Source organism: Aethalodelphis obliquidens, unplaced genomic scaffold, assembly GCF_003676395.1.
Source record: "Aethalodelphis obliquidens isolate GAN/ISIS:26980383/991018 unplaced genomic scaffold, ASM367639v1 scaffold3, whole genome shotgun sequence".
Lineage (NCBI taxonomy): Eukaryota > Metazoa > Chordata > Mammalia > Artiodactyla > Delphinidae > Aethalodelphis > Aethalodelphis obliquidens.
This window is the reverse complement of record NW_020837947.1, coordinates 74,866,543-74,894,394: the sequence shown is the minus strand read 5'-3', so window position 1 is coordinate 74,894,394 and position 27,852 is coordinate 74,866,543. Positions and strand designations below refer to the sequence as shown.

Here is a 27,852-nt window from a genome sequence, read left to right as displayed (position 1 = left end):
AAATGAATCTTTTCCACTATTTTTTCCCCAAACAAAACCAAAAAGAATAATCTATATATGGTAAAACATGTTAAATGCAAAAAGATTACAAATACAAGGTATTCTATTGCAAAAACAGACATTTTGAGCTTTGGCTTTTAATCTTATTGTTCTCAAATAATGGAAACGCTTAGCCTAGAAGATAAAGTTGATGTTATTACAAAAGAGAAACTAGTAAAAAGTGGTTGCTAAAAATAATTTTTTTCTTTGCTGGTTCTCCTAAGTATAAACTAGGTATTAGTATCAGCATACTTTAGAAAGAAAAAAGGTACCTGGGAATGCTTACCTGCTTTCCTCAACTTAGAAATTTATTTTATACAAAGTCATTTAAACAAATTTCTTAAGGAGAAATGATCACTAATAGCTACAAATTCACAAATTATCTCATGTGCTTAATTGGAGTTTTCATTTATCGTAGCCTTATGCACTCTTTATACTAAAATTGAGATTCTCAGGATGTCAATAAAAATGTATACCAATCTGAACAAATTTCTAGAAAAACAGCAATAGCCTTATGAATCTCATTTTGTATAACTGCGTAACAAATGAAACGTTTTCATCGTTCTTCCATTTAATTTTCCCAGAAATTTCACTTCACACTTTTGAGAAAATACTTATGTAAACTGTTTCTTTGAAATATATCTTAGAGAAGTCTGAATATTGAAGTATTATACCCAGTACAGTAACTTATGCATAGCAGCAAATCAATATAGTTTTAAGTGTACACATTGAAAAGCAAATGACATTTTTAACCTTTGGTTATTTTGGAATTAAGTTACATTAGGGTACCCACAATCCTTTAATTAGCTAATGTATTTCAACATTTTGCCAAGTAGACAGGGCACGGGAGACACTAATGTACCACCATTTACATAATACCTCTTGAAATTATGTACTTAGTGCTTTATGTGTTACCAAAAAACATAAAGAAATCATGAGGCGCTACAAAATAGCTTAGAAAAACAAGTTTTCTATTTATTTAAAAATAAGTTTGTAGTTACTACATTGCAGGGACAGGAATTCTTACACATACATTCTAGTTTGTATAAAAGGATTCAAAGAATTATGCTTCAAAACTAACATAGAAAGTGTCCACCTAACAGTAAAGAAAGGTCCAATCAATATGTACAAAAACAAAGGGCACTGCTATTCTGGTGTGAGACTGCCGTTTATAACATGATACTCCAGGTTTCCAGAAAGAAAAAAACCAAAAACCTCAATAAAGCTAAATAATTAATTTGTTTTTAAACTCTGTTACTTATTACATACAACAGATTTGCTTGTGTTTAACATTGTTTTCTGTACAAAATAAGCATTTTAATTTGCAAATGTGTCAGTTTCAACATTAACTCTCTAGGTCAGTTACTTTTTAAAATTGAGCTACATTCTACACGTCTAAATATCGTGTGACAGGATTTAACAGTTTTCTAAAAGATCTTTAAATAAGACCCCATCTTCTTGCAGTTTTAATATGGTCCAAAAATGTAACTTTGTATTTTGTCGCAATTTGTAGCCTTTCAATCAACACGCACAATCTTAACAGTAACAAGCGTGTGTGCATCTGCCTCATAGGTGTGTGTACTATATATCGTCTCAAACCTATTTTCTTAGCTCCTTAAATGTAGAAACTCATAGCCACCCACTATTATGTATTTGGTTTGTGCCATATAAGGTTAATTTCCTGATGATTTTATCTGCATTAAAAAAGTATTTCAACACAGAGCTATCAAAACTAAAAATAATATATATTTATAGCTCATAATATTTTCTAATTGTTTTATTACAGTGTGTACAAGGTTTATATCTGGAGCGTCAAAAGCGGTACTTACAGTCTTCTGACTCAATGTGACCTCTTCTTGGGTATTGTACATAGTACAAAATGACCTTCCATCTGGAGTCCTTAGCTCAGTATAATTAAGAACAAAAATAGCTTCTTAGTAAATGTAATATTTAGTTCAAATCACTTGGAAATTTGGGAAATGAGGGGAACTGCAAGGAGGGAAGTGAGGAAAAGGTATATTTTCCGACTTTAGTAGGAAAATAAATTGTCGCCTAAGTTTAACTAAACCACTTCTCAACCTGTTTAAAAACAAAACCAAAAAAAAACAACTAAATACAGGTGTAATTCACAGAACATAAAAGTACTTCCCCTATTATGACTTTTAAAATCATATATTTCCTGCATATGAGAACAATTATAGCCCTTTTAAACACTCAAGTATCTTGGTCCTTTCAACCTACTCAACAGTAAATTTCAGGTGGACAAAAACATTCAGAATAACAATTTGTTTTCATTAGGTAGAAAACAGTCAAAATTGCTTCCAGTTGACATCTGAGAGAGAGGTATGTTTGCATGTATAAAATGGAATGCTAGAATTAAACGCTATAAACTGGAGAAACTAATTTATATTACAAATCATATTTCAAAACATGTAAATGTTGCTAATATATAAGGTAAAAATGTTATTTGAATACTTTTGTTAAAATGTCTGATTAATCTACTGCACTGCAGATAAGGGACAGTTCTAGATGTTAACATACATGCTGCACAAGGATCTTTTTGCTGATCAGTGTATATTACATCATTTCCAAGTGATACTAGATTCAACCAAACTTCGTGTCTCAGATGTGACCTAAACATGCTCACAAATATTCTATACAATTATTCTACTTAAGGAGGAAGATCGTTGTTACAATGCTACCAAATAGTCTTCAAATTTGTGATGTTGTACAATAATAAAAACAATGAAAGCAAGGCCAAATCTTTAGTTCATGAATATATGCAGAGAACAGTCCAATGCCACAATAGCAGATTGCAAAGAATAAAATTTTTAAGAAGTATGTCTACTGCCCAGAGTTACGAGATTGTAATTAGACTGTTTAATCTGCTGATTTGCAACATTTTGTAATTTTATAAGATTTGATTGGGACTTGAGAATGTTGGGGTGGAGGGAGAGAATATTAGGGTTAGGTACTTAAAAATACATAAACTGATTTACATTTTCTACGAATGTAATAACAAGTTATATTTCTGAAACTTTCAGGAAACTTAAATTCTTTTATTGCTCACCTAAAACGACTGCCAACATTTCCTTTTGACCTATAAACAGTATATATATGGTGTTACTGTCTCAAAGAAGGTATTTTCCAAGTGGTAGAACAAAAGTATGTTGATGACTTAAATTTCTCAATGCAACTTTTGCAACGTATAGAAGCTAAATTATAAAAAAATAAAATCTAGATATATCTGGTTATTACTAATACATTTTTAAGTGTTTCAATTATGAAGAATCTGATCCAAGTCATTTCTGCCTTACTAAGTAACCAGTGTCTAATAATATCCAAATAAGGTCACAAATATATAGTGTCTTTAGAACAGGAACAATACATTTACTTGTTGCAGGTAAGATGGTAAATACTCATTTTTTTGCTCATGAGTTAGAATTAATACACCCTACTAGCGGTATATTTCACTCTTAAGACTGTGTACGCTCTTCCTTTTCCTGTACACACCTTAAAACTGTACACATACTTTTTTTTTACAAAAATGGATTTTATAGTCTTATTTTCTAACACAATGCAGATAACATCAGGAAATTACATGTTTCAAATAGACTGCCTTCAAAAGCAACATATTAATGACTTAAATTTCAAACATACACACTATTATTTTCAATACTGGTGTAGCTGAGAGACTCATTTTACTATACAACCAAGCCATCCATTTCTGCATTATGAAGAGTTTAACTACTGAATTTTAATTATATAGTTAAATATATTTGTTAGAAAAAAATAAATATACAAAAAACCTGAAAAATTTGAAATTATTTTCAACTGCAAAATCACAGCAATCCAGTTAAGATCTGGAAAATGGTTTACTTAATTCCATAGGAGGATTTCTGTACAAATTTAGTTACAAACAATCTAAAAAGCCCAAATGCATCACTTTCCATCCTTTTTCAAGACAATCAGATGACAGCTAACATTTATCCCTACCAGAAATATTATAGAAATAATTATGTATTTTGCCAAGGTTCAATTAAAGACTTTATTTTTCTATATCAGGGTCATGCTGACACATATATTCCCCAGCCTCGCTTTTTAAAAATGTAGTATCCGAAAATTTTGGCTACATTTTTGTACCATACCAGTCCTCACAAAATACTACATTCTTTAAACTTTAAAAAAAAATGGACAATAATCTTTAAACAATAGAAATGGTATTTATGTTGGTTTTTAAGGTATAAAATAACTAACTGTACCATAAACAAATAAATAACTGCTTTCCTTTTCCACAGCAGTACATATAGCAATACATTCTCCTAAGTCATATAGTTATCATTTACAATAGACAACTTAATTTTACTAATGATGCAAAAAATAATAGAATACAAGGCACAATCATTAAATGGAATTTTTCTTTAGGGTGTATACTGACATACCAGCGTGATAAGGATACCGTAAAAAGTGCAGAAAAAACACAATGTGCAATGAGACCACTGTATAAAACATGATTGCATAAAAAGTGATTTGGCCTATTTTTAAACCTTTAATAATTGAAAATAACCAATCTTCCCCTTAAAATTAAACTATAAAGTATGACATTTTAAAATTATTTTTATTCTACCACTATCTAAAAAATCCTGAAAAAAGAATTTATACCTGGGTAATAGTATATAAGTATGTGTTTGTATATATATTTAATTATACCCATTTATCAATATATACACATACACACACAGACACATTTCTTTGTAAGTCATTTTAGCCTATTAGATATGTCTAAAGTTTAGAAATGACATTAATCCGGATTAACAAGTAAACATCAAATCCCATACCTTTTTCCTGTATTTTCCTTGAATCCTTTAACCACTTAAACATTTTCTCTAAAACATCTCTGTCAAAGGACCCACCAGTGCATTATTTTCTACTATTAGTACCAAAAAAAGATACACCTCAGCATAACTCTTTAATAACTTGCTCTTTAGAATAATATATAGCCTTTCCAATATTGAAAAAGTGTATGCTGTCCTGACAGTCAAAAACAGGCTTTCCACTGCACTGATTCTCAGTCTTTGGCACAATAAACAGAGATTGAGTGATTGACATAAGAATCAAGGTCTGAAAAATTAGACAGTCAAATGTTTTCCAATGTGGATATGTTTCCTTTGCATCAGTACATTTTCTCTTAAGTTTGGCAGAAATGGAATACAGCAAAAGCCTCCTCTAGATTCTTTGTAGATGAACATTCTATAATTAAAATTAAACTTTTCAGGGTATCAAATGGTGGGAATTTTATATTTACCTTTAGAGGAAACACATTTCTTAATTTACTGCTACTCTGGTAACATCTGTTCTCCTAGGGACAAGACTTCTGTATCAACAGAAATGTACCTGGCTTGGTCAAAAATAATTCATTTTAACATAAAATGCTCTATCACTAGGAATATTATGCTCCTTAAGAGTATAGCAGAACTGTCTTCTTCAGAAATAAATTGGGAATTCATTATAGAGCCTCAATTTCCTTTGTTTTGAACAGTAAATGAAATGAATGTTGAAATGCATAACCTATCTAAGGGCAATAAATAGCAAACATTTAAAATATATATGTATATATTTATATATATATATATATTCATTTAAAGAAGTGAAGTGTCTTGTAAGTTTGTTTGTTTTTTTTGCAAATCAAATCATAACATTCCCTAATCCGTCATAGCAGCAAGGAAGCAGAAGCCATAGTTCTACATACTCCTTAACTGTACCTGCTTTATAGATTTTGAAGTAAAATATTTTGGTGCAAGTTACCAACCAATTAAGTTAGCTTTTGCTTTTTCAGTCAACTTTCGGACTCGTCCTCTACTAGAAGTTCCAAAAGTCAAAGAAGTGTCTTCAAACAACAGCTGCCTTTGCTCCTCTTCAGAGTCATCCTCGTTATAGAAGGCTGTCCTTCGACCTTGGTTTCTAGTTCTCATGTGAGGTTCAGAGCCTTTAAGTTCCTCAAACTCTTCTTCCTCATCCAGGGGATCGTCTGTCTTTTTTCGGTTACTTCTCCTTAGCATTTTAACACTTGTAGGAACTATGAGATCTGAGTCTAGTTTTTGTGTCTTCATCTTCCTTTTGGGTTTTCTGCCTCCACGACTCTTTTTCTGTAACAAATCCTCCTTTACAATATTAGTTTCAGAAAGAAAATTGCAGGTTGAAGAAGGAACTACTTCATCTCTGATGGGATGCATGCTATTTTGCTCCGAATCTTCGGGCTTTGCATACTGTAGCTTTTTGGGCTTCCTACCCCTCTTCTTGTGTGTAACTTCACCACTGCTGGTATTAACATCCACCTTAGGTTTCCTTCCAGGTCCTCTCTTCACAAGCTTGGACGGCTGCCCTCCGTGGCCATTTACTTGAATGCTTCCGGGTACAAGAGCATTGTTTTTACAATCTGCTGAAAGGGAACAACAGTGCACTTAATATATGGAACTGCTTTTTTATTTGACCCTCAAACCAATCAATAAGTCCACTGCTATACTTATACGTAATGACATAATCCTAAATTTTTTTTGGCGGTACGCTGGCCTCTCACTGCCGTGGCCTCCCCCGCCGCGGAGCACAGGCTCCGGACGCGCAGGCCCAGCAGACATGGCTCACAGGCCCAGTTGCTTTGCGGCATGTGGGATCCTCCCGGACCAGGGCATGAACCCGTGTCCCCTGCATCGGCAGGCGGACTCCCAACCACTGCGCCACCAAGGAAGCCCATAATCCTAATTGTTTTTTAACTAATATGAGAAAAAGAACTGACAAAAGGCTAACGGTTTAATGATATTATTTATCTTCTATTTAAAACTCACAGAGGAGAAGCATCCTTAATGAAGTCACTGATGACTTGACAGGAGGGAAATGAAACTCAGAGCAAATAAATTACTTGTCTAAGTTAATACTGTAAATTATGACAGAGCTGGGATTAGCCAAGGTTTCTTATTCCTACTACCTTTACTACACATTCTAATGTACGAGCATTGTTTTCATTACACAAAATGACCCTGTTTACTCGTATGGAACTTCACCACCACAAAGCACTTTGTTTCCCTCATTAACACAGAATTTTTCTGTCTTCCTACCTTCAAGCAGCTCCATCATGGAAAATAATCTTAGCATAAAATCCATGACCTTTAAACTTGGTAATCGGAATAAATAAGCATTATCATCCCCCTCTACTTTCCTCTAATCATTTTTTTCTATTACAGATGGAGGAAATAGGGACTATCAAGACTGGAATGATTCTAACTCTTATTTAATCCTCTCTTGGATGTGATGATGGTCATGACCTTTCTGATATCAGAGAAGAATTTATAGTCTAAATATTTCCTTATGTTCCTCAGAAGTAAAAAGGATCTCCTTTCCTACTAACTCCTATGCAAGGGGTTTGGAAGTACATCTACTGGAATAATTTATAACAGTTGTTCTCCATAAACACTACCATGGCTTTGATATTCTTCATCTATCCTTTTTACGAGAGTAGAAATAAGTTACTCTTGGTCACAGAATTTTTAAAAAAGGGTTAAAATAAAAAAGCAACTAAATGGCAGTTTTCTTCACAGGCTCTTTTTGGAACAGTCCTATCTCCTTATGTAACTGAATGGCAAATGACTGATTTATAATCATAAGCAATACTGACTGCACATATCAATCAAATCCACTATGTGTGCAACTATTATCAGGATTAAAATCCCATTATAACAAACTCCACGATAAAGACCATTATGCTTTATTAAAAAATAAAAAAATTCTGAAGATTAAATTCCAAATCTGTACAATCTGGACATCATGATGAACTGCCTTTCTATGGTTTAAAAAAAAAAAAGCCATTACCCTTTCAGATGACGAAAAAGATGACAAACACGCATTACCACTAACTTTTTTTTTTTTTTTTTGCGGTGCACGGGCCTCTCACTGCTGTGGCCTCCCCTGTTGCAGAGCACAGGCTCTGGACGCACAGGCTCAGCGGCCATGGCTCACGGGTCTAGCCGCTCCACGGCACGTGGGATCTTCCCGGACCGGGGCATGAACCTGTGTCCCCTGCATCGGCAGGCGGACTCTCAATCACTGTGCCACCAGGGAAGCCCACCACTAACTTTTTCCTCCAAAATTCTGAAGTTTTTTGTTTTGGTTGTGATGGGAGATCTGCAATGCAGTATTTTACAGGAAATCCATGAAGAGATGGAAAGTGCTGTTAAAGAGAATGCTTCTCAGAGAAGGAGTCTCTGAGCCAATAGCAGAGGAAGAAGGCAAAGCCCTCATTTCCTGACCCCACAGTACAAATGACTTTCTTCAGATTAGTGGTTTTGAATAATGACGAGGGGAGGGGTGCAGGGGAGAAACATGTCTGTGCATAAAGTAGTAAAAGTATTTTCTAACAAACAAGTACCCTTAACCTGCCTGAGGATTCTGTAAGATTCTGTATATCTTTTAATTTGTTTTACATTAAGACTACTGGCAAATAAACATCCAGTTCATATACCCTACAAAAGTTCCACAGACTGGCTTCAAGGACTCCAGGAGCTCCTTGAAATGGTCCAAAGTTTGTGTGGATATGCCTACGTGCATTTTTTTAGGGGAAAAAAACTACAGGGTTGGCCAACTTTACAAAGCAATATATAACCTAAAAAGGTTCAGAACTAATGCAGTTCTTTTAAAAAGGAATTCGAGTTAAAAAGAAGTTTTAAAAATCACTCATCTGGACCTGTACTATCCAATGAGGCCACTACTAACCACATGACCACTGAGCACCTGAAATGTAACTAAGCGATTGAGGAATTCAAGTTTTAATTAAGTTTAAATTTGAATATGAAGCAGTGTACATTTTGAAACACTGATGACACACTGAAATAATATTTTGGATATAAAGGAGTAAATAAAATACAGTATTAAAACTGATAATTTCACCTGTTTGCTGTTACGACATGTAGCTACTAGAACATATGTCACTTGTATTATATTTCAATTGCACAGCACTGCTCGTTTCTGATAGTTAATTCAAGTGCCAATATTTATATGATAAGTCATCATTAATGGGTTACATAGTAGCTTATTATATTTCTATACTGTACTGGTATTCCTATGTATTTGTAATACTCAAAAACTATGAATCAAATTGGCTATTGGACCTCCCCTATCATAATGCCAGAACCAATTCTCTATATACATTTGATTTCTCTAGGATTCAGGACTAACAGAAGCAAGGCCAATATACCATTCAAAACTTTGAATTCAGTTCAGAAAGGAAGCAAATGTAAAACACTCACATACAAAATTATTTACTTATTTATTCAAACACTGATTGTCCACTATATACTAAGTATAGGCAATTAAAAAATGAGCATGGGCAAGCACAAGAGCTCAGATTCTACTGGAGATAGACAACATAAAAAAAGAATAGTTCTATCAACATTATAAGGGCCACAAAAGGCAATGAACAGGAAACTATTAAACTAGTAGGAAAAAAGAAATTCCAAAGAAGGAAGAAAGGACAACAATATTTAGGGACTTCCAAGTGGTTCAGGATGGCTGGGACATCAAAGGGAGACAGAAAAGTAAGGACAGCTGAATGTTAGACAACAGCCAAGCAATGAAGAGTCTTGTATAACAGGCAAAAACATTCAACTCTGATTCCACGTATGATTCAAAGGCAGGGAAGGATCTTAATTCTCTCTGTGTGTTTGTCTGTGTGCACGTGATCAGAAAGGTCACTTTGACTTAAATGTGGAAGATGGACTGAATAAGGTAGAGTTGAGAACTGAGGCAGGGAGACCAGTTAGGAGAGTGCGACAGTCCATGGAAGTGAGAATGGAGAGGAGGAAATGGATCTCAGAGATGTTAAGGAGGCAGAAAGAAATAAGTAGATTTGGATGATGATTTTAAACTTATAGAGGTGGGAAGATCCCAATATCATTAATCAAAATGAGGTCATTTCAGTAGAAAAATTAAATTGTGAGAGGTTTCTGGGGGGAATACTGAAAAGGAAATGGTCTAGACACTCTGGAAGTCATGACGAAAAATGCTTATTCTTGAGCTGTCTGCTGTCAAGAAGCCATAATTATTTTAACATGTCGTAGGGTGTATTTCATCAGTTACTTGCTTCATCTTTCAAACAGAAAACTTTTACAATGAAAATGTGAAGACAAAAGAACTTTGGAAGCATGACTCTAAGGGGTCAAAAGTTGTATGCTAGAATAGATACCTGGCTATAGACAATCCTAATTATTATTTAAAGGTCAGTGTGTTGAATTTTGTGATATAAAAACAACTCAAAAATTTTTCTAAAGAAGTGCTATACTGCGTTAAAACTAAATTCAACTTTATTTAAACTTCTTGGATATACTTTTCTAGGTTGTGTAATACTGAAGTTAAAAACTACTAAATTTATATCATAAAAGCCTCTGATTTTAGAATATGCTTTTATTTTTCATAGGACAGAAAATGCTTTTATTTTTCATAGGGCAAGTTTTTCTTGGCTTCTAAAATTTAGTAACAATACAGTTTGCTTTTGGCACAAAGCTGCATATCAAAAGATGTCTCAGTAAATATATCAACTAATACAGAATGTGTGACTTTTAAATGAGCAACCTAAAAAGTGGATATAAATATTATTTCCAATAGAACCACCATTTGTTAAGATCTACGGTACCTTGCTCGATGACAGCTGATGACTTTGAGAGAGCGGATGTCTTTGAGAGCACAGACGATTTCATTTTACGTTTGGCTGGCTTTTCCTTTTCCATGTTTTCTTTTGTAGAATTATTCCTAGTGGCATGACTAAAATTGGACTGACCAGGACTTGAAAGAGTACTCAAGGTTTTGGAATGTTTCATGGAATTCTCTAGAACTAAAACACACATACAAAAGATTAAAAGCTAAGAGTTAAATTATTTAACCTTAAAACAAGCAAGAAGGTTGGGATTACTTCTAAAGTGAATTGTTTGAATTAGCCAACAGGATAAAACCTGGGGCGATGCTTAAAGCTTCTGTAAGAAATCTACTTTCAAAAAGGAAAAAGGCGTACATAATAGTTTCAGACCTTTCAGAAGCTGTCCAGTCACTGCAAGATTATGAAGGGAAGTGCTGGCAAACTGCTAGCAAGTCTGGGTTCTACGATTTAAATTTAGGCAGTTTGGATCAGAGTTGCCATTTTTGAGCATTATCCTATACTGACATTCCTAAACCTCAATATTCTTTTCCTTATCAAAAAAAATTAAAAGAAAAACGGGCAAAAACAATAAAGAAAAGCAAAACCAACAGTGTCTGATGGAATTTACTAAATCTAATATATTCCATTTGACAAAGTAAATGCTTAAATTACAAAAGTCATTATATATATTTCAATTTAGAAACTGTAGCTGATTCTTACTTGTTTTCCCTGGCACTGCAGATGTGTTAGCTTTCGAAATAAAAGTCTTCGCTGCTGAAGAAGTGGATGGTTGCTCACTGGTAACTAGATCCACAGCCACTCGATTGCTTCTGGTTCGAACTACAGAACTGGATTCCGTTTTACCATTTATCTGAGCAGCACTGTGCCTTGGTGGTATTGATCGTGTAGGTGCAGAGAATGGAGAGGTAGCAATATCTGACTTTAACTGGGGTTTTAAGATCCTTTTTTTCCGTTCAGGGCTGAAAATAAAATAGTATCATTAGTCATTCTTTTAGCTCTATGTGGATGAATAAAAGAGTCTTATAATACTGTTGGATTCAATATTTGTACTGTTATGAAATATGTTAAAATATGAGATTTGTAGTGGATTTCATATGGTTGTGAGCCTTTGAAAAGTGAATATTTAGTGAAGGATCGCTGTAAATGCTATAGTTATATGACAGAAAGCATGATGCCATCACTATCCTAAAAATGCTGTTTTACTGTACAGATTTAGCAGTTTGAATTTAAGCACTTACACTAGTATAGCTTTAGTTAAAAGATTAAAAATCCTCCACATCATAGGAACTTGCATGTCAAATATATCATTCTGCAATATAGGGAATAGTAAAGGAAGTATTAAAAAACACCAAGTTCTATCATTTAGATGACAAACTTATAGATCAGTTGATGATATTTAAAAGAAATCAAATACCTTGATGCAGCACTACTGGAAACAGAGCTGCTTCTATTTCTTTTCCTCCTCCGTTTGGTTATTGTACTTCTTTTATGAAAACGAAGGGCAGATTTGTAATCTGATAAAACTGAACTAATGTGTTCTTCAAAGAAAGCGGACAAGCGCAAACTCATGCTGTAAATCTATGGAAAGAAAAAAAACTGTTCAAACATTCCTGAAAGGAAATGCCTGTTCCTTTGAGATAATAATTTAAATATTTTTCTAACAAAAAGTTTTTAGAATTTAAAACATTGCTTTTTCTCAATCTCTTTTGACAAAGACTAAAACTGAAACATTATTACAATTAAATTATTTTTGTATTTCTTGGACAAAGAAAGGTAAATGATATTTATAGTTTTACTCATTTTTATGACTCGTAGGAGCATTATATGGAAAAAAATGCTCCTTTCCACTAATGCAGAAAAGAGCTGGAAAAGTTAAGCACACGTACCTCTAACACATATCAGGACAATGTGTACGTGATGTCTATTCAACTACACTACCTTCAAGAAAAGTAACCATTCCTAAACATTAGTGACATTAGTGTTTTTTCATAGAAGGAATAAAACAGAAAGATGTGAATTCCTTTTTCCACTAGAATACCATTAAGAACCTAATAGAAAGTTTATCAATTTTGTTTTAAATTTTAAATAAAAGCAGCATTTAGTTACTCGACATACTTTTCTACTAATTTCATTTCATTTAAACAGAAAAGAAAGCAATTCAATTATATACCCTTGATCTTTTGCTTGGTGTATATGCTTTGGAATTACTAAAAATAAGTCTGACATCTTTACATAACTCCATTGGTGACTCATAATTCCCAGCCTCTAAAGTCTCTCTAACGGTAGCAAAATCCATTGGAGTGTCAATGATGTCTCTGTAGTCCTAAGAGAGGGAAAACAGGTCATATTAATAATATAATAATAATAGTGCATTACTTCTCATAACAGGGATTCACATTCAATTTCTGTGATGACTGCAAGTCCTAGAACTATTAATAATCATTCCTCGTTTCCCTCATCAAGGCTCCCTTTATTCCCGAAGTCATTTTTATTTTTTTCATGTCCTCTACCTTTTACTGCAATCAACACAGGATTTCTCTCATTCAGGAACCTATAAATTCTGCTTTTTTTCCCTTCAGAAAGAGGTAAAGGGTAGAGTTGTGTTTGAAAAAGGAGATTAAAAGAATATCAAAAAAACTCAGTTCCACAACTACAAGTTTGATATAAAAAACCCAAAACTTTATACTACCCATGAACTCTAAAGGCTGCTAATTCATTGAAACATAATTGTACCTTTAAAATTAAGAGATAAAAACAATAAAAATATGTTAACATCCCATGTACGTGAAGGTCTGAATTCTAGTAACCTCAACTGCAGTACTACAATTACTATAATTGGGAACTTTGTAGTAATCAAGAATTATGAATGTAAGTATCTGTCACAAAGCCTTTGCAGTTCATTCCACGGAGGAAAAGTGCAGTCACCCAAAGTCTCCACCTAATCAATTGTATATTGTATATACAATTGTATAAGATAAAGCAATAAAAACAGGCAAATGAAAGAAAAAAGCAACAGAATAGGATAAAATGATCCAAATATGGTATCTTTAAAGGAGTAAATAATACTATACCTTTTCCATAGCCCCAGAGTATGTAACTGTATTTTTCGAAATACAATAACTTGACTTTGCCCCATCAAGTTTAAATTATGATCAAGTATGTTTGACCATAAAGCAAACAGTATTACTGCCTTTGACAAATAGGGACAGTTTTATTTCTTCCATAACAATCTGCAATGCCCTTTATTTCCTTTTCTTGTCTTGCTGCACTGGCTAGAATTTGTAGTACTATGTTAAATAGCAGCTGTGAGGATGGACATTTTTGCTCCACTCCCAATCTTAGGGGGAAAGCATTCAGTTTTTCATGATTAAGCATGTTAGCTATAGGTTTTTAAACAGATGTTCTTTATCAAGTTACAGAAGATCCCTTTTATTCCTAGTTTTCTTAAGTCTGTTTTTATTATTAGTGGTGTTCTGTTTTCTTAGATTATGTATTTGTCTTTTTGGTATCCACTCAGCACAGGGCCAACTATATTAATTTTCTTATTTTTGTATTCTTGATACTGTGGCATTTTGGGGACCAAACAGACCTAAGGAGAGACTGCCCCCTTCCAAGGGCTTAGGCAATTCTTAGAGATGGCAAAGGGTTGTACTGGGAATACAGCTTTCATATGTAAACCAACCATGCCCTTAAGCAACCCTCACACACCAAGCCAGTATTTCCTCTGCCATGAATCATCCCAGGGTCAGGTATCAGACAACCACAGACCACCCCTATGCCCCAAAACCAACTGGAGTAATTCAAAGTAGCCAGTCTTAAGCTGTTGACTATGCCCTGCCTTGCCTTTCTCATGGAAACCTCAGTAAAGGCTCTGGCCCAAGCTTGTCCTTTGCCCCTGTGTTTTTTGGCTGTGTTGGGCCTTCGTTGCTGTGCGAGGGTTTTCTCTAGTTGTGGCGAGCGGGGGCTACTCTTCGTTGCGGTGCGCGGGCTTCACTGTGGTGGCTTCTCTTGTCGTGAAGCACGGGCTCTAGATGCGCGGGCTTCAGTAGTTGTGGCTTGCGAGCTCTAGAGTGCAGGCTCAGTAGCTGCGGCACACAGGCTAGTTGCTCCGCGGCATGTGGGATCTTCCCGGACCAGGGATCAGACCTGTGTCCCCTGCTTTGGTATGCTGATTCTTAACCACTGCGCCACCAGGGAAGCCCCCGCTCCTGTCTTCTGCAACGTAACTAAGACCCTGTGCTTTCCCCTGTGGCCCTAAGTGGTATTTGGTGAACCCCTCTCTGGGACCTTAAGTGTAATACATTTCTTTCTTCCAAGACTCATTCTTGTTTCCTCCTGTGGCCACAATGATTACCACACCATACCCAACATGTACATTCTTTAAAGAAATGAGTACTGAATTCTGTCAAATGCCTTTTCTGCACTGATATGATCATGTGATTTTTCTTCTTTAGTAATGAATTATTGACATATTGACTGATTTCTGAATACTGAACCAGCCTTATATCCCTGGGAAAAAACCCACTTGGTCAGGGTACAAAATCATTTTCATATATTTCTGAATTCTATTTGCTGATATTAAGAATTTTTGCACTTTCTTCTTTTGTACTGTTTTGTCTGGTTTTGACATCAGGGTAACACTGGCTTCATAGAATCAGTGTAGAAGCATTCTTTATCTTGAGGAAGAGACTGTGTAGAATTTGTGTTAGTTCTTTAAACATCTGGTAGAAGTTTCCAGTGAAGACTCCTGGGCTTAGAGATTAAAAAATACATACTTGGGCTTGCAAGAAACAAAAGGAAATCCACACGTTTCAAAAACAAAGAGAAATGAAAACCAGAGCACTTTAGCATTAGCTCAGTTCTTCTAAGAGGTTTTTTGGATGGTAGGGTTTGAATTAGTCCTGTTTATCACACTGCTGGAATTAAACATTTATCTTCTACATTTAAGATTACATGTTTCTTGATTTTTAAAATGACAAGTCATTTATGATATTTATCTATTGATGAAATTTCTCTATTTTCATCATTGCAAATTAGAACACATACATAAAAAAACAGATAATAAAGACTTTGGTGATACCACATCCAGGTCATGATCTCTTATAAAACGTTTAATTTTAATTTCAAACCATGAATGTTATCTGATATACAATCTTTAGTAACTGAAAAAAGGAATAAAAAAAATCACTTGAAGTGAAATTTAGATTGCTAAGACTGCACGCAAAAATAAATACTTGTAACATGTTTACTCAAACTTTTTACCACGAATTCCATAAAGATCATAAATTGGCATAACCTACATATATAGTAGTGCCACCTTACATTTATATATAGTGCTTCAGTGTAAAAACTATTTTAATGTTGAATAAATAACTAGTAATATTCTCATTCCACTTCTATAACCCTGTAAGGAAGGTTAGAGACAGGTATAATTATTCTTGCTTCCCAAATAATTTCCATAGTAAATTCACAGAATTAGTGTGGAAAAGAAAATAGTAAATATATACTCAGATATAAAAACTAAATAACTTGCTCGAAACTGCAGAACTGGTAAGAGGCAGAGCTGGGACAATAACCCAATTCTTTGGAGTCTTAGTTCAGGGTTACTTCTTTTTTACCACACTGTTCAATTTAGATGCTCTATGTAGCCAAATGGATAATGAGAAGGTGTATGAAATAAAAAGAAATAAACTATAATCATAAAAATAAATAGTAAACTGTCATGTATAAGAGATGTATATGTATTTATATATATATATCAAAATCAAACTGACAAATAAAGTATTTTCAAAAATACTTACTGGGGGACTTCCCTGGTGGCGCAGTGGTTAAGAATGCGCCTGCCAATGCAGGGGACATGGGTTCTCGAGCCCTGGCCTGGGAAGATCCCACACGCTGAGGAGCAACTAAGCCCGTGTGCCACAACTACTGAGCCTGCACTCTAGAGCCAGTGCGCCACAACTACTGAGCCTGCGCTCTAGAGCCTGTGCGCCACAACTACTGAGCCTGCGCTCTAGAGCCTGTGCTCCACAACCAGTGAGCCTGCACTCTAGAGCCCGTGAGCCACAACTACTGAGACTGCGCTCTAGAGCCCGTGAGCCACAACTACTGAGCCTGCGCTCTAGAGCCCGTGAGCCACAACTACTGAGCCCGCACACCTAGAGCTGGTGCTTCACAACAAGCGAATGAGAAACCTGCACCTTGCAACGAAGAGTAGTCCCTGCCTGCCGCAACTAGAGAAAGCCTGCGCGCAGCAACGAAGACCCAACGTAGCCAAAAATAAATAAAGAAATTAAAAAAAAAATCTATGTGCAAACACATTAAAAAAAAAATACTTACTGGATATTCAAGAAGATCTACTGGCTGGCGGAAAGGCTCAGAATCTTCACACTGAAATATGAGATTTAACAATTCTTGACACTGTTTCTTCCATGCTTGAATATCGTAAGACTGTGCTCTGTTACGTAATCTTCTTCTAGGCTGATGGTCCTAAAATTAAAATGTTCAAATAATATTAATAATACATATAATAAAATTTTTATTTTTAATCTTGGATAATTAGGTAATATACAGTGATTCAAATAAAAGAAAACATCATTCACCTAGTTCTGAAAACCATGCATTGTTGTGATGGAACCTGATTTGGAAGTTAATACTTAATCTGTCTTTAAAAATAGTAAGAGTAAAAAAAAATGCTTAATACATTTTAATTCACATAAGGCACTTCTGTTAAAACAAAGAACTTAGTACCTTCCTCTTCCGGGTAGAAGTTCCTGGCACATCAGTGTCTTCTTTTTCTTCTTCCTTTGAAGAAAGAATTTATCAGATTCATAAAATATTCTAGGTTTCACTATATTCTATAGTTTTTTAATACCAATTATCTCCTTTACATTTTGGAAAACCCATAGTATATATGATGCTGGAACACTTTACTGACTCATTAAAAAGTCTCCCTCCACCCACCGTTTAAAAAAAATTATAACAATTCTGAATCATTTTTTTTTAAAAAGTTAGCAACAGCATTAGGCAAAAATAATTTTCATAACAGCATTCACCTGAAAACTACTGTGTGTAAATTTCTTTTTATATATGGAACATAACCATTGTAGTAATAATCATAATGAAATATTAAATACCTCAGAGTCAGACAAAACTTTCTTCTTCATTGAATTGTAGAGTGGAATTATGTTATAACAAGTCTGATCCCTAAATAACAAAGAAATGTTAGTATACAAGACTGGAGTCATGAGATTTTTGTCCTTTAAACCTGTTAGTAAAACAAGATTTTAAGATAAAACTTGAAGCTGAAGGCTTCTTCATCAGTTGACTCCAAAACCCTATGGCACACACATCTGCCCCTGCCCCTCCACTCTATGTGAAGCCTCCACTCTGGCCTATTTCATTACACCAAGCCCAATTCCCATCTCCCAGGTTTTGCTCAGTTCACTACTGGGCCTGGAATGCCTTCCTTCATTCTTCAGTCTACAAGGAATAGCCAGTATACCTCCTGTCTTCTAATTCCTTCTTCCTTTTATTCTTAAATGTAGGCATTCCCTAAAATTTTGTCTTTAGCCATCTTCTATACCTTTTGACCAGATAATCTTATATATCTGCAGTTTATCTGTGTTAGTGAACTCCAAATTCCTATAATTTGGTCTGACTCTTCTCCTGAGATTCCTGACACCATCTAAAATTCTGCATGTCTAAACCTAACTGTTGTTTTCCACTTTCTCCCTTTTCTTTTTAACTTTTTTTTTCAACCATTCTTACAGTAATGCATGGTTTTTCACTATTCCTTCCCTTGCCTCCTCCTTATAAACCCAATCATTGGACAAGTTCTGTGATTCTACCTTCAAAATCTCTTGGCATCTGCCTCTTTCTCACTTCCATAAAGTAAGCCTCCATCACCTCTTACTTGGTCAGCTGTAGAAGTCAATCTGCAGTCAGCTTAATATCTTTAGGGCAATTTGCATCATGTTATTCTCATGTTAAAAACATTTCAACAGTCCCTTGCCTTTTGTCTCCTCCCTATCTGTTAACATTAGACACTGCAGTCAAATTAATATTTTTAAGGCATAGCAAGCACCATGCTATTCTCAGGTACAAATATTTTCGATAGCTCCTTGCTCCCTGTGCTCATATTTTAAGTATAGTTCCTCAGATCAGCATTCGAGGTCCTCCACGATATGGTCCAAACTCGAGTTTAGCACACTGTATCCCTATTACTTCAGCTCATGTACTCTCTACTTCACCTGATTTCAGTTACTCGATTCCCTTAACAAATATTTACCTTCCTCCATCATGCCATTCCTCATCCCTGAACTGCTTTCCTTTCATCTAACTTCTGAATCAGTATCTACCTTGTCCAGAACATCTTAACATACTTCTCCCTGTACCTGAAATCCCACCCTTATAGCCAGAAGTGACCCTATCCCTCATCTAAGCATTCATACAAACTCCTTTTACTTTTTCCTTCTATTATAGTTACAGATTTATCTACCCTACAAAACTGTATTAAGAGGATAATTATGCATTTCTTTCTATCTCCAAGTATCTATTACAACACTTTGAATATAACTATTGCTTGAAATTTGGCCAAACAACTCAATTAAAAAGTACCATTACCAAAATTTCAAGATATACTAGACATCTTGAAAAGTAACACTAGCTAAAAATGGTTCTTAACAAATTGTATACCTCTAAAAAATGCCAGGGATTTACTTTTAGATATATACAATGTAAATGTTTTATTATTTTATTTTAATCTGTTCTTATAAGGCATTTCAAAGTAACTATTTGAAAGAAATACAATTTCACAGATTATTCCAAATGTAAAAATACTTGTTTCATCTAAATTATTTCACTAAAATATGAATTTACTCTATCATGTGATTCTATTGATTCCTATCTCTTTGGAAAAATAGATGTACATAACATATATAAAACACAAAATTACAGATTAAAAACTTTATAGTTAAGATACTATAAACTTTTACAACCAAGTATATAAATAGTTTTCTGAGGGTAACTAATTTTTATTATCTTATTAATTCTTGATTATCAGTTTTACTGAAAAGCAGCAAAAGCTTAGCAATAACAGCCCCGAAACCAGTTGGAAGGCAACAGTTTTCTTTAGAGAAATAAGGTCGAGGAAGGGCATAAAGTTTATCTTACGAATTTTCTTTGGTGGTTTATTTATATTGCAATTACCTACATTCCTTAGCAAAACAAACAAACAAAAACAAACTCACCTAATACCAAGAAAAGGGACCCTATGATTATGCTGAGTAATGAGAATGAAGCTGGAGGTGTTTAAAAAAAAAAAAGCCTCAATAATCCCTTCATGTAAAAATGAAAGCTGAAAATAGGTGAATACTTAAATTATAAAATACCCAATTCTCTTAATGAGAAAAAATTATCCAATAAACTTCGTATGAATTCAGAGCTGTATTTCGTAGAAAATATACATATGATTCATTCCTCTGGCTTCAATTTAGAAGACTCAATTCATTCTATGAATGCATAAAATCCTAAGACAAGGAAGTAAAAGTCCTGCTGTCTTAAGAAGTTGTAGTTATCATCACTCTTGGTATGGGATTAATGAATGAGGAAGTAAACTTGACTTTGAAGAAGAAAAACCTTGAAAGTTAAATTCATTTTCCTGCTGATGTATTTGAATACTTGTTCCAAAACTTGATAGGGGCAATACAATGTTAAGATGAAAGGTTCTCAAATCAAATGGCAGACACTCATTTACTGTGAAAATTAAACAAGTTAACCTCTAAAAGATTCAATTTCCTTAACTGTAAATTCCAGATAATGATCTCTCCCACCTGTAAGATTTTTATCTGACTTAGAAGAGCTAATTTAGGTAAAACATTATACATTCAGTAAAAGCTTGCTATTATTATTATTATCGAACATTGGATTTAGAGAAAGATCCCTATTTTCTTACTTGAATTGCAGAACACAACTGTAACACAATCTCTTTGACTCTGTAATTATTATCAGCCAGTGAACTAAACGCTGCTTCTTTAGACAGACATACGCTTCCTATTTTGAGTGGAACTATGCTTATAGCACAGCACGTGACATGATGTATAATAAAAAATGATTGTACTCTACGTTTTGGCATTTTACATTTTAAAATACTGCCATTAGTTATTACAGTAATATAATTAAGTGTGGAAAAATACTCACTTTATAAAATGTAGAAGAAGATCAGTCACAAATTTAGCAGATTTCACAATAGGGCTTCCAGGCTCATTAAACGTTCGTGTATTATGCTCTATATACCGAACTTCCCACATTAAGGAAGAAACCCGCCTTTAAACAAACAAAATGCATAAGTCTTATTAATCTCTTTATACTTAGAAATACACACACACATTTTAAAACCAAGACATTCAGACTTTTTTAATTGCAGTCTTAAATCAATTACAAAACTCACACCTTAAAAAGCTGTTTTCAAAAAAACAGAACGTCATTTGTGTTGGGCGGGTGGAAAAGAGTAGTAACATTATGTACTGGCATAGAAAATGTCTGGATTTGACACATTAGTCTATCAACAGGGCCTTCTTTTAGGGAGAAAGACTATAAGGAGAGTAGCAGGAGGAGAGAAACAGTGGAGTTTTAGCTTTACATAGTCCTTTCATGTATGGTGTAATTTTTTGGTAATAAGCATATCTGACTTTTACTTAAAAAAGGAAACCAAGCAATTTCAATCTAATTCTATTACTGGTAATCAAATGACATTTAAAAATGAAAAGCTAACAGCTTGCTTATGAGATACAAAAATATACAAATATGGTTAACATGTTAGTTTACTAAGAAACCTAACGAAATGAAAATTAATTTTTTTTTTACACTAAATAGACAATGCAGTTGATCCTTGAACAATGGGGGAGTTAGGGGCACTGGCCCTCCTTGAAGTCTAAAATCCGAATACAACTTTAGAGTTGGCTCTCCGTATCCAAGGTTCCGCATCCATGGATTTAATCAACCATGGATCATGTAGTACTACAGGTACGTATTTATTGAAAAAACAATCCGTGTATAAGTGGACCCGTGCAGTTCAAACCCATGCTGTTCAAGAGTCAACTGTACTAAACTTTTGGTGTTTTATTATTTTATTTCAGTAACTAAAGAAAAATCCAAAGGCAGATTCTAGAGTATCATCCAACTTAAAATGATGAAGAAAATACTCAGGAAATGTTACTGATTTTTGAACAGAAAACAATTATATGGAATTTTTAAAGAATTACATATAATTGTGGATACAGAAGCATATAGAAAAGCTTCTGTGCATTTCCAATAGCATTCACAAGGCTCATTCTAATAAAAGAATCACAGGCCATTTTCAGAGTACCCTATAGAAACTGTGTGTAAGATAAGGCATGAGGATTTAATATCAGTAGGGCAAACTGACAGTGGTTTAAGACTGAACTAGAAGTATCAAAGAGGAAAACTACAAACTGTAAGAAGCCTGAAGCCAATGAGCAGAGGAGAAGCAAAAAAGCTCGAAACAGTGAAATAGCACATGCAGGCATCATTATTATGAAATAAGAACATAACTCAGGTCTACAACTACATTATTTAGTTAAAAATCAGGCAGTTTCTAATTTATGTAAGGACTCTGTTCCAAAAGATTTTTTTCCTAAGTTGGTTAAGTTGGCTAAGCTAGGCTAATGCCAAAAAGCCTAATTAAGCTGTAATGTATATTAAAATACAGTACACCTTAGCAATTCTCATGTTGAGCAGTATTTCTATGAGAAAGTATATTTTTAACAATGGTGAGAGATGGCAGAAGTTTATCTTTCTAGATGTAGTCCAACTATTAGTGTGTAGAAAACAGTTCTTTCTCTCCCTTTTATTCTCCCACATCTTGTTCCATCTCTGAAGCCCGGGGTGTAACTCCTAAGGTTTAACAACTTAGGAGCTTAGAGAGAAATAAGGATATAGTTAAGAATTTCTTCTCCATTTCCTATCTTAAAACCTTTAACGTTGAAAATGATTTACTTAAAGAAGTGTGCTTCGAGAGGAAGATGGCTGGGAGGCACAAATCACAGGTGATTTCCTCCTCATCTCAATGCTTTTGACAAATATTAATGAAGCAGCAGCAGAAATACCTAACGAGATCAGAACGTAAAGTCCAATGCCTTAGTTTTCTTTATTCCAAGTGTTTCTCGGTGAAGTGACTCCGCCCAGCAGGAGACATTTGGCAGTGTCTAGAGACATTTTTGGTTTTTACAACTAGGGGCTGCTATTGGCACTTAAGGGTAGAGGCAAAGGATAGCCCCTCATAATGAAGAATTTTCCAGCCCTAAATGTCCGTAATGCTTTTGTTGAGAAACACTACCTTAGTCAGTAAGGAATAACAAATGGTGTTTTCAGCACCAGGCACACACAGTATCAAATTAGAATTACAATCTAAGTATTAAAAAGAACTAAAGGCACATTTTACACAGAAAAATATGAATACAAAATATGATTAAAAACTTCCCTAAGGGGCTTCCCTGGTGGCGCAGTGGTTAAGAGTCTGCCTGCCGATGCAGGGGACACGGGTTCGTGCCCCGGTCCGGGAAGGTCCCACATGCTGCGGAGCGGCTGGGCCTGTGAGCCATGGCCGCTGAGCCTGCGCGTCCGGAGCCTGTGCTCCGCAACGGGAGAGGCCACAACAGTGAGAGGCCCGTGTACCGCAAACAAACAAACAAACAAACAAAACCTTCCCTAAGTTAAAATAAATAGTAATATAAAGAACTGCAGTACTATAAAACTGATCACAAAAATAAAGTTTTAATGCAATTATTATTTAAGTTAAAATGTTGTTGGCCTGCTAATAAGCAAAAGTCATAAGAAATGTGAAAGCTAAAAGTCTGATTTCATTACGTGAAAACAATGGACTTAACCTCACTTTTTGATAAGACATTTTAGGCAATAAACCTACAAAGCCTGCCCAACATTAGAACTCAATGTTTACAAAAATTGTTAACCAGCATATGCAAATTAACTGAAATTGCATCTTTTTAAAACTCTAGTTATATTTCAAACTAAGCTACAACTATAAAAAGTACCCAAAATTTTCTTAATTTCATTCTTCAGAAGTATTCATAAGCTAAATAAATAAGAGAACACACAATTTTTAATATTATTCTATGAAAAAATCCATGAACAAATATTTCAATGGGATATCTAGGAGAAAATAAAATATGTTGGATTGTTTCATAAAATATAATACAAAGACAGTGACCATCAATTCATATTTGTCTCTAAGTGTGGTCTATAGACCAGCAGCACCAGTATCACTGGGAACTTGTGAGAAACGCAATCTCAGGTCCTACTCTAAACCTACTACCAGATTCTACATTTTAACAAGATGCCCAAGGTGATTTGCATGCACACTGAAGTTTGAGAAACACGGCTAGAGAGGATCAGTAAAAGGGTGAAAGAATCACTTAGCTTTCTTTTGTTAGTAGCTACAGCAAATGGTTCTAACCTGTAAAACCTGTTTTCCAGTCTTTGTTTAATTGTACTTAAATCCGTGGGATATGCCACTACAGTGCAATACATGGGATAGGCTTGCAGATCCACAGGAGCCACAAATGCTGAAGCAATATCTAAGATAAACAAACAAATACGTTTATAAATTTATTTTTGTATTGCTTAAAATATTTCAAAATTCTGCTTGAATTAAGCCTTAAGTTCTAATCCACATAACCATTAGTCTACCACTATCTTCTGATAGAAAATACATACAGTTTAGCTAACACACAGTCTCACTTTTTATTATGTCTACATTTATACTGCAAAATTCTAGGAGTATTTATTTATGGACTCCTTAGAAGAAAAGAGATGACAGACAATATATAAAACTGACTTATTAAAGAACATCTACATGTATTTCTATAATTAAAACCAGGCCATTCCTGAATCTATGTTATGTGTTTGACAGTAATTGTTTTGACATAATTACTAAAATTACCTAAGATAGTATCTGAGACAATAATTAAGTGTTGCCCATATTTTAGAAGACTTCAGATGAAAATATCATCCACCATGTGTCTCCAATATCTTCAGCTCTTATTCATGTTAATTTCTCCCTTAGACTCTTTAAAGCTCATTCCTTACTGAAAGTCTAGGTTAATACAAACCACCACACTAGTTTAGAGTTATTTTGGGCACCAAAAGTTCAGATAATCATGCTTTGTGGTCATTGTTCTTTTTCTGTTTTTTTTTAAATAAAGCAAAGCAGTTCATATACCTTCTCCCTTCCCTTTACAAATATTCTATTGTGTATACATATATCAAGTTAAGAGGAAAACTGGTACAGTTACCCATATAATTCAGCTTTCAGCCCTCCTCTTTCAAGTCGCATCATGTCAGCGTGAGTATGTGAAGGATTTTAAAATTAGGTTCTGGAGGATCTAGGTTTTTCAACGGTACCCCTGGTGTTTCTGGGGTCCCTTACTCTGAAATTCAGCTAGAGCAACCTCATTTATAACTGTTTTAGATATTTAAGCCCTGCGTAAAATCGCATTGAAAAAAAAAATACCAGTTAAAAATGTTTGAAAACAATGACATGGTATTATGGAAAAAAGTTTTGCTTGAATAATAGTATTTTTCCTTTGCTTTCTGGCAACATCTTCTATCTATATTCATGTGTTACTATTATTTACCTAGTGTCATCAACTGGTTTATTCCTGTAACAATTCTTTCACATTCTTCATCCCTGGGATTGGAACCCCATTCACCATCAAGAGGCTTATAAATCAATGATCTGCATTCAACATCAGTTAAAGGAACACTGGTACCTAGTTCTTCAGGAAATACAGCTGAAATACAAAGAAAGAAAGCAGATTTAGTGAAAATATGTGGTAATTTACGAATATTTAGGTTACCTTTAGAAATCAGAGTTAATATTGTTATAAAGTATAATTTTGTAAATGGTAAGTATATTCTTTATTTTCATTAAAGGAAAGTATGTTTCAAGGGTCAATAAAATTTATTCTTTAAAACATTAATTTCATAATTCTCTAGATAAGCATATAATTACTTCTCCAAAATTATACCTGACAACTTGCTCTATTATCAGTTACAGGTGAAGGAGAAAGTATTCCTATAAAATGATGCAAATTTAAAAGTTTTCTGAATCATTTCATAATGTATAATCTCCATGTTTACTCTCATAAAACACACAGGTGAAACTGAGCAAAAGTGGTATTCTTTCAGAAATGCTTCAATCAAAGGCTCAGTTTTTTAAAATGTGGGAACAGAGAATTATGAATACTGACAGATGATTCTTACACTTTTTTGCTCTTAAATGATGAAGGTATGCTTTCTGCATGCCTGAATCTTTAACAGAATCATTAGGGGGTCGTGGTGACATAGAATCTACAAATCTGCCAAGCAATTTTTTCTTTGAACTAGACTTCATGAGAGAAACATTTTGAAATATGCTATTATTTGTTTACAAAATTTCTCCTCCTCCCAAAATGTAATTAAACTCTATAAGTGCCTATGTACGTGTATCCAAATAGAACAAAAACAACAAAAATCACCCCCTCCACATAGCAATATATTCAGGTAGGAGACAAGTAGTATATTACTGTCACTAATTCATTTCAAGAAATACCCCAGGCATTACAACATCGATTAGCTTCATTTCTCTTATATTCACAATAGTCTGATGTGACTTCAAATTCAAACCTTCACAAAGGAGAGAACTAAAACCAGAAGAAAAGCCATGTAACACATTTACAAGTTGATTAAGATATTTTAAACAGCTCTAATTTAGCAATGAGATGAAAAAGACATTATTGGTATTGGTATCTCAAAGTGATAATTTCTAGAAAGTACTAGTTTTGAACAAAATCAGCATGACCATTTTCTCATTTCTAAGATTTACCAGATTGGGCTTAGTTTTCCCACATTGTCTTTTCTCTGCTTTTTTAGAATACAATAACTAGTGAGGAACTCCATTTATAAATGACTATTTCTACTATGTTACAAGTCAGGCTTTTTTTCTTTTTGTTTTTTAAAATCTTTATTCTTACATGATAGTAAAAGTAACATACTATTAAAAAAATCAAACAATACAGAATAATGTAAAAGATAATTTGTGGAAGTCCTCATATCCCCACGCTTTATAAATGACCATTATTAATAATCTGGTATATATCCTTTTAAACCTTTTTAGGCATATACAATTGTGTGTGTTGTATTTTTTTAAAACTGAAACAAACATGGACAATGAAATAGAAAATGCAATCTCCAGGCTTCAGCCACATTGGTCTTTTCTCAGTTCCAGGAAGATGTCATATTCACTGCCTAAGGCTAACTCCCAAATCCTAAGGCAATGCATCAGGCCATATGCAAGATGATGGTTATTATTATTAATTATAATTACCTACTCATTGAACCCTTACATGTGTCAGGCTCTATAGTAAGTACTTTACACATATGATATCATTTAATCCTAATAGCAGCCCTATAAGGAAAGTATTAGTTTACATAGTTTCAAAAGCTGAATCCTAAGAATCTGGAGTTTTGAGATTTAAAGGAACTTGTCAAGATGGCATAGATAAAAGACAGCAGAGCTAGGATAGGAATCTAAGTCTTACTCAAAAGCCTGAACTCTAAGTATTACACTGTATTCTATGTATTCTGCTTGGAGTTACAAAAATATCTTTGATCCCAAGTGCTCATCTTCTAGAACAGCGGTCCCCAAACTTTTCGGCACCAGGGACCAGTTTCATAGAAGACAATTTTTCCACGGACGGGAGGTGGGGTTGGGGGGTTGAGGGGGGACTGGGATATGGCTCAGGCAGTGATGCGAGCGATGGGGAGCGGCAGATTAAGCTTTGGTCCTCGCCCGCCACTCACCTCCTGCTGTGCGGCCCGGTTCCTAACAGGCCACGGACCAGTAGCGGTCCGCTGCCCGGGGGTTGGGGACCCCTGTTCTAGAGTGAATAATAATTAACAAATCAGTATCATATTTTGCTGTAATTAATTTCAACCTTCCCTGTTAAATTACAAATTCCAAGTGGGCAAGGATTATGTCTAATTTTTTCACTGTTATGCCTCCCCTACCTCCAGGGTCAATAATAGGTAATAAA

General features: G+C 34.5%; 1 protein-coding gene across 3 annotated transcripts in view; it reads right to left on the bottom strand.

Annotated features, from left to right (window-relative positions):
* Nucleotides 1-989: 989 nt before the first annotated feature.
* The window catches only part of PHIP (PHIP subunit of CUL4-Ring ligase complex), a 127,424-nt gene continuing 100,561 nt past the window's right edge, over nt 990-27,852 (bottom strand). For 2 of the 3 annotated variants that reach the window (XM_027092035.1, XM_027092042.1), the window contains exons 29-39: nt 25,414-25,569; nt 24,234-24,354; nt 20,939-21,064; nt 17,875-17,944; nt 17,489-17,542; nt 17,078-17,227; nt 12,909-13,061; nt 12,153-12,316; nt 11,438-11,697; nt 10,718-10,915; nt 990-6,478 (exon numbers count right to left, since the gene is read on the bottom strand). In XM_027092035.1, the coding sequence (XP_026947836.1) occupies nt 5,841-6,478; nt 10,718-10,915; nt 11,438-11,697; nt 12,153-12,316; nt 12,909-13,061; nt 17,078-17,227; nt 17,489-17,542; nt 17,875-17,944; nt 20,939-21,064; nt 24,234-24,354; nt 25,414-25,569 (2,090 nt within the window). In that variant the 3' untranslated portion in view covers nt 990-5,840. The remainder of the gene's footprint in view (nt 6,479-10,717; nt 10,916-11,437; nt 11,698-12,152; nt 12,317-12,908; nt 13,062-17,077; nt 17,228-17,488; nt 17,543-17,874; nt 17,945-20,938; nt 21,065-24,233; nt 24,355-25,413; nt 25,570-27,852) is intronic. The other variant, XM_027092037.1, reaches the window with a different exon arrangement.